Source organism: Aedes aegypti, unplaced genomic scaffold (genome assembly GCF_002204515.2).
Source record: "Aedes aegypti strain LVP_AGWG unplaced genomic scaffold, AaegL5.0 Primary Assembly AGWG_AaegL5_hic_scaff_2332_PBJ_arrow, whole genome shotgun sequence".
NCBI classification, from domain to species: domain Eukaryota; kingdom Metazoa; phylum Arthropoda; class Insecta; order Diptera; family Culicidae; genus Aedes; species Aedes aegypti.
In genome coordinates this window covers 1-8,393 of record NW_018735853.1, presented here as the reverse complement: position 1 = coordinate 8,393, position 8,393 = coordinate 1, and the positions used below count along the sequence as shown (strand labels likewise).

General features: G+C 35.9%; 1 protein-coding gene across 1 annotated transcript; it reads left to right on the top strand.

The window, feature by feature from the left end:
- Positions 1 to 1,176: 1,176 nt before the first annotated feature.
- On the top strand, positions 1,177 to 8,388 carry LOC5564253 (bone morphogenetic protein receptor type-2; the record flags this gene model as incomplete). The annotated part of the gene is made up of 5 exons (XM_021856772.1): positions 1,177 to 1,328; positions 1,401 to 1,494; positions 1,563 to 1,968; positions 2,034 to 2,179; positions 7,982 to 8,388. Coding segments are annotated over 5 exons (1,205 nt in total), but the record flags the coding sequence as incomplete, so codon positions are not given.
- Positions 8,389 to 8,393: the final 5 nt, after the last annotated feature.

The window sequence follows — 8,393 nt, the reverse complement described above, 5'->3', positions numbered from 1 at the left end:
TGTACGGGTATCGAAATTAAAAAAATGAGTTGATTTTCCCCTAATATAGGAACAATTTCATAATTCGTAAAAGCCAGGCTTGTTGCCAAATTCCAAGAGCAATCTCTGTTCAGCTTTTAAAGTAAGTCTTGTACGGGTATCGAAATTAAAAAATGAGGGGCACAAATGTAAAGAGATGCAAGTGACATTGGTTTTGACGTATACATACTGAAAAATCCCGCTGCTTTCAAGCACACTAAAAGCATTTTCAGTTGATTTTCCCCTAATATAGGAACAATTTCATAATTCGTAAAAGCCAGGCTTGTTTTTTGTTTGGCTCCCGTAAAAATGGTACAGAACATAAAATTGCTAAAAACTTCAAAGCTAGCTTTCTCAACAGTAGGTTTTTTTGTCATTGAAACCCCTTTTTTGTGATCACCTCAAATGTTATTTGTTTTAGTTTCAAAACATTTCAATAAGGTCCAATATTTTGAACCTGTATTGCAATTGTTTAGCCTATCCACTGCTGTGAACGCGATCGCGTCACTGCATTGAGAAATTTGTTTCACCTACAATTTCATAGAGATCTTGTACATGAATGACCACTGGATTCAAATACAATTGCAAGAACTATGATTCTTATATTTATGGGACTATATTGAAAAGTAGATATTATACCCCGGAAAATATTTTAGAATGGTCAACCGGCGGTCAGGAAGTCAAAAGAGCAAGGTAATAATCAATTTGCTAATGCAATTTGATGAAACTTGATAACCTTAAAATTTAAAACCAATACATACCAATATTTGATATATTTGACATATTCCCGGAAACCTGAATTTCACGAGAACCATAATTATTCAACCGGCACAGTTCGATAAGAGCGGTAAAGCCCAATACTCTATGATTAAAGCGCTACATAGCTGGATACTAAAGGGTCTATAAGTGTTCCGTTTGAGACCTATCGAAACCGATATCTGAACATCTCTAAACAGTTTTACCGAAAAAAAAACTATAAAATCTACCATTAAAGCTCAAAATTCTTTACTATTGCGGGAACCATAAGAGTGGTTTACATTAGTAAACTTCCTTTAGTCATAGAGTATTGGGCTTTCAAACCATGTAAGGTCAACCTTAAAATATGTAATCATGTAGAGTAGACAGATCTTACAGTATTATATATGAATTTTCAAACAGGAACACCGTTAAAGGTACGAACATGTCTTCAATACGGGACAACGTCTACAACCAACACTAACAATCAGCAGAATCCAGATAATTCAGATGATTATGACAGCTATGACGATCCCGCAGATTCCACAGATGATGGACTTGTCGACAAAAATACCGTATGTATCATGATTATGCTAATCATGTCATATATTGTTAATATATATTATCAAATATTTCTTCAATTCTAGTCTACTGTGGTATCGTGTTCACGTTATGCAACCTTTTGCTACGCCTTATGGACAATAGACGCAGTGAAGAACACAACCAAGGTTGTCGTTCAAGGTAAGTGTTTGAATAAGCTCAAGAATGTTCACTTGATCAATGCATTTCACTTTTCTGCGCACATTCAGGCTGCTGGGAAGTCTCGGACAAAAAGGAAACGTGCATCAACAATGAGTGCATCAGTTACAAGGAAACCAAAAGCGGCCACTTTTTCTGCTGCTGTTCAGGAGACAATTGCAACGGGAACTTCAGCTATGCTACGAACCCTATGCTGACCGATAGCGCCAACTTGGCAACAGATGGCGATTACACACCGTTTGCACCATACACTTCAATCTGGAGTTCGCCAACGGTTTACATATGCTTTGCCATGGTTGGGATCATTTTGATGTTGATCATTGGCTTTCTAACGTGTCGGACTACGACAAAGGCTGTTTCGGAACTTGCGCCGTTGGCTCCGTCCGGACCGGGCTACAGCTCCAATTTGTACAATGTGGATAATTTGAAGCTTGTGTCTATGATTGGACAGGGAAAGTAAGTTTACAAATATTCATTCTAATGAGATGATAGAAGCATAATTCACTTTGGTCCCTTTTCAGATATGGAACTGTATGGAAAGGTATCGTAAATGAGCAGCACGTAGCAGTGAAGATCTTTACTGCTCAGCAAAGGCAGTACTTCCTAAATGAAAAGGATATCTACAGCATACCTTTGATGGAATCACCAGCCTTGTTAAGCTATTTTGGTAAGTGCACCATATTTTTTTCATTTAAAAGCTAGGTTACATGAAACGTTTTTGGTTGTATGCACCATTTTTTGCCACGTTCTCGAAAAACTCTCTTCTATTTTAAAAATCTGCTTCGATTGTAATCAACTGTCATTGAATTCCGAAATATTCCGATATTCTTTGAGTACATAATTTAGGTGAAAGTGAATAGAAGCCAAACTATAAATTCTCAAGAGCACAAATCTGGAGAACTAAACAGCGATTTGAGCTGGAAACTTACAGTCAGTGACAAAAAGTTAGTAACCAATGCTGTTTTTCCATACAAAATACCCAAATTTGGGGACCTGTATCTCAGCTTCTGGTAGCCCCGAATTTGCTGAAATTTGGATGACGAACTACAAAATCACCTTGAAGTTTTGAGCATACACACTAAATTTCAGTCATTTTCCGAGGAGTTCAGAGGGTTGAATTAAAGAGAAAGCAAGTAACCGGAGATTTTTCAATTTAATTAAAAAAACGATTAAGTTTTGTTTGGTTAGCCTCCTGCAGCAAAGTTGTTCACTTTCGGAAGTTACACAACTTGCAAACAACCACTTACAGCTCACCGTTTTTTAATTAAATCGAAAAATCTCTCGAATACTGTACTTTTCTCTTTGACCAACCCTCTGATACTCCTCGGATAATGACTACAATTTAGTTAACTCAGTATACACTTCAAAGTATTTGTAGTTTCGTCATCCAAATTTCAACCATTCAACCTACCAGAGCTGAGATACAGATCCCCAAACTTTGGCATTTTGTATGGAAACAGCATTTGGTTACTAACTTCTTTGTCACCGACTGTAATGGATTGGTCACACGCTGGCCATAAATCGGTCACCGATCAAGTTTTCAGTTTCTCTACATTTGAACTTTTGGAAATTTGAGGTTAGCTTCGATGCAAATTCCTCCTTAACGGTCTTTAACAACGAATCCTTCATAAACTTCTTCATTGATTTTTTTTCTGGAAGGTTCAAAGGAATATACAAAGTATTCCTCAAAGAATTCACCCAATGAATCCTCCAAGAATTCCTCAACAGCATTTTCTTCCAAATTATTATTTATCCGAAATAACTCTGATTATTTTCAAGGATTGCCTTGTTAACTTTAGGGAATCAAAATAAGACTATAGTGATTACTTCAAACAATATAAAATCTTCTGATATTAAAACCCTTTCCTACGGCATATCTCAGGATAAATGCATCCTATATTATTTCCAAACGTTGGTGCATGGACTTAAGAGGATTTCCTACTTGGGTTCCTTCATATGAACATCAGTAATTACTGTTTTCACCACTAGATACTGCTCCCAGATCATTTAAATTCCTTCAAATTTAAAGAGATTATCTCAGGAGATAGCTCGATAAACCTTTCCTATACCAACTGCTTCCAAGAATTCCTTGCACTATTTCTGAAGTAACATTTTATGGAATCCGAGAGAAATTTTGCAAGGAATTCCCTTTTCTGGATCCTAGGACCCCTTAGATATATAACATGAACTCTTAAGGCAATTGCTAGATTGTATTCCTACGTCAAATATTGCGAAACTAGTGGTATTAATCATATATAGGAAATAAAGACAAAATACCCTTCAAATTACTGAAAATATGTCTCACAAATTACTGGATCGTAGTCAGGGAATAACTATTGAAAACTAAAAACAAAATAAATTTTCAAAAATATTTCTTCTTGAGGTATCTATAATTTTAGGTGAGATTCTTGAAAAACCCTCAACGATTGAAGTTGAAAATACTCTGGAAAAAATACTCCTACAGGAATTGCTATACGAATTGCTTAAGATCTAATGCTTTGTGTGAATTACTGGAAGAATTCGAAAGGTACAACCTGAAAATATTCAAGAGACAATCCTTTAGAATTTTATGTCAATTTGCTGAAAAGAATAACCTGAAAAAAAACATGAATAAAAGTCTGAAATAATGCCATAAATCCTTCCATGAAATCCTTTATCCTTTAGACTTATAAAAATATATTTAGGAATCCTTGTAAAAATGTTAAGTAAAATTGATAAAGAAAACTCCAGAGCCTAAATAAGTAGAATTTGAAAAAAAAAATCATTGGAGATTCTTCGGAATCATTTGGGAACATTTTTGTGAGCCACAAATTCCACCTCAAAAAAAATTTTGAGGGAGCTTTCTGGAAACCAAATCGTTAGAAAGCATTTTTTGGAGGAATTCATGGAGTAGAGCAAAAAAAGAAATCCCACGAGAAATTGAACTAAAACCAAGAATTACTTAATTACATTAATGAATGTTTGCCCTTTACTTCATGTATAAACCAGATTTGCTTGTATGTCTGAAACATAGTTTTTGGGAACTTGTAATCAGAAGACACAGTGTGTTTGTTTGACAAACTTGAGACATGAATTTTGCGAAAAGATACGCGTTCTAGTGAGACTCGAACTCACGACTCCGTATACGCTAGACCGGCGCTTTAACCAAACTAAGCGACAGAACACCTTATGATTCTGCGGAATAGAAAGCCAAACTGAATCCGAGTACTAACTATAAACACATCTTCTTCTCGGCAAATCCATGTCTCTTTCGGACTTAGATGCCTAAACCCCCAACACGCTCACGTTTGTATCTCCCAATCGCAAGTGAGAGCGAATTGTTTATGGATACTGAGTTCTTACGCTCTACAGCCAGTGTTGATAGACTCACACTCAAATCTCAATCAATACGCTCTCCCGTGAGAGCAAACTCATTAGAGATCTGCTTTGCAAATCTCACGCTTGAGATTTTGATGCAAAATCAACTCAATCAACTCAAACCGTAAAAAATGATTCAGTCGCCAAAAACCCGGCAAAGAACTCGTGAAACCCGAATGTTGTTGTTTCCGTTAGAAAGGAATTAACCACAATTTTACCAGACTAAACAAGAAATTATTGCCGTGTGTGAGTAAACTGTGGAAATACGAGACAATGAGTTTAAAAAGGTGAGCCCAACTCATCCATGATTTTTTGACTGCTGAGTTGCATGATTGACATCTCACGCATGAAAAATGTCAAGCGTGAGTTGTTGGGAAATTGAGTTTTTCACAACACTGTCTACAGCCGCATACCTATAAGCCGAATACTTGCCGGCACGAAAAATTCAGCTCTACGACCAACTGCGCCAGGAGGACGCAACTCGGGATACATTAAGGGGACACGATCCGTCATTGATTTCGGAAATTTTCAAAAGCAGTTTTTTCGATCAAAAATCACGAAAAATTTACAGGAAATGTGTTCACTGTATTCTATTCTCCAACCGAAACACAGTGAACACATTTTCATGGAACAATTTTTTATTTTTGAACAGAAAAACTGCTTTTGAAGTTTCGATGATGACTATGATTGCGATGACGGAGCGTTGAACGTTAATGAATGTTAATGTTAAAGCGCCGGTCTAGGCGTACACGGAGTCGTGAGTTCGAGTCTCACTATAACGCGTATTTTTTTCGAAATTCATGGCTCAAATCGTCAAACAAACACACTGTGTCTTCTGATTACAAGTTCCCAAAAAACTAATTACTCAATTCGTCTTTGTGAAAATATGTTTTTTTTCTACTAATTTTTGGATACTTCCTATAAATTAAAATTAACCTTACAGTAACTGGGTGCCGACATCGAATTTCTGTAACTTCGTAATCGTTCGATCGATTTTGATAAAATTTTCCAGGAATATCATAAATGAATCATATTTTTGATTCATGCATCAAAAATTTCAAATTTGGTGATTGGTTTAGATTTAGGTCCAAATTTGTTGGGGTACTAGGGTGATCGGCACCCAGTACTGTAAAAGGTTAAAACAAATTTCGGTTATAAATACTAGACAAGTTCAGGAGCAAATTTCTGAAAAACTTTTCCAAAGAATATGTAAAAACAGCCATTACGGTAATTATAAATGAACACTTGAAGGAATCTTTATTGCATACATTATTTGATAAATTTCGTGCACACACAATTTGATAAATTCATAAAGTAATTTTCTCGTTTTTTATTATTTTGGCTAGCAAATTCATTCATGAAATTGAAGATATTTTTTGTGCGGTTAACAAATAAATTCCGTGTGATATTTTGGGAAAAAAATTATAACTTCATTTCATTCTTGGAGAATTCATTTCTTGCAGAACCTTTATGCGAGTTCTCGAGAAAATATAAATATAACAGCCATAAGGCCCAAACGCAATGATGGCGGAACGGCAACGGAATGCGGAACCGGTTCGCAGCATGAACTACAACATGCTTGTCGACTTGGTGTTGATTCACTTTCATTCGTTGATGGGTCAGTCGAGATAGTGTGGGTTCATACTGGCGAACCGGTTCCGCATTCCGTTGCCGTTCCGCCTATCATTGCGTTTGAGCCTATAGTTGATGTCAGAAACATAAATTATCAATGCTGAAACAAGTATTGACGGATTCCATGTCAAATCGGTCAGTCACAGAACTCGACCATCTTCGATTTGGATTAAATTTGCACATGTTTTTGGTATGGTAGAATAAGTGTTTGCCATGGAAAAAAATGATCATTTTGACCCAAGTGTAACTTTTGAAAATGGCCTATAAATTTTTGCATGCAACTTATTTGAAAATTCTAACTCCGAAACTGTTGATTTTAGAGAAAAATGTTCTATAAGAAGTTGTAGTGAATCGTTTTGGACTATAAGAAAAAAATATACACTGAAAAAATATTTTATTTATTTTCATAGAAAAAATCAAAAAATAAAACTTGAATTTATAAATTATACAAAACCCCATTTTCAATATTTTAATTTTCACCATAGAATCTTGATAGTAAAAAGATGTTTGGGACAAAGTTTCCATGATGGAGAACATTTTTAATAAAAAAGTTTTTCTAAGAACAAACTTTTGGTCAATTTTCAAAAATTTTAATTTTTTGTCAAAATAAATACGTTCTGATGATACAGTAAGCATCTTGAGTTCTTGACTGACCGATTTGACATGGAATCCGTCTATTGTAACATTCTTAGCTATTATTTGGAGTTGATACACAGTTATCTGACAAAATGAAATTTTGGATGCCCTTTTATGAAGAACTGATACTTCTCGTTATATGTCTTCATGCTGTAGGATAGAGAATCATAAAAGTTACTTCAAGAACAAAAAATGTTTTTTTTTTTTTTTTTATTTGGCGGAGTTATTAGCAGGATCAATGAAGAGAAATCGCTCAAGTCTTTTACGCCATCATGCAGGAACATTGTTGATCTGAGATTTTTCAACCGAGAAATAGAGCCGCTATAGGGCTTTTCCGAGACTAGTATTTTATTCGTAATCATTGAAAATAAAAGAAGTTGTCCAACAAATTGTCCTGTAGGTTGTAAAAATTGGCTAAATACGGCGTGAACTAAACGATTGTTGAAGCTTCGGATGTTACATTATTAACTGTTAAGAACCTCGATATATCTTACTAGTATTTTTGACAAATATCTCGTCAGCCTGCTGCATGTTTATCAGTAAAAGTGAGAAAATTACTGTTTTCGTGAAACTCTCAATAAACCTTCCGATAAAGAAAGATCGAACCAACTTAGAATAATGGAATGTAATAGACAACCGGACTGGCTCCAGCTGTTTGCACGGTTGCAGTAAGGAAAGCCATTTTTTATTGCTGTGTTGGGGGTAGGGGTGGCACGATTATGTCCACGCGGTTCGGAAAATATGAAATGGTGCAAAACTAAATAGTAATTACAATATTAATATTTTTTTGGCCTAACAAAATGAGTTTGAGCAAAGTTAATGCAATATTTTTCCAATTCAACAGGTTGTGACGAGCGTAGAACAATGGACGACCGGATTGAATACCTGTTGGTGCTGTCATTGGCCCCCTTGGGATGTTTGCAAGACTGGTTAACCGATAATAGGATGCCTTTTGGAGTATTTTGTCGAATGGGGAAGTCGGTCGCTAACGGACTTGCACATCTACACACTGAAATTCGCAAAGGAGATATAATCAAACCATGTGTATGTCACCGTGATCTCAACTCCAGGAACATATTAGTGAAGGCTGATTTGTCATGCTGCATCTGCGATTTAGGTTTTGCTCTGAAGACCTTTGGACCTCGTTATGAATGTCGCGGAGAGATTGCTCTTGCTGAAACGAAAAGTATCAACGAAGTTGGTACATTACGGTACATGGCACCAGAAGTGCTAGAAGGCGCGGTCAATCTGAGAGA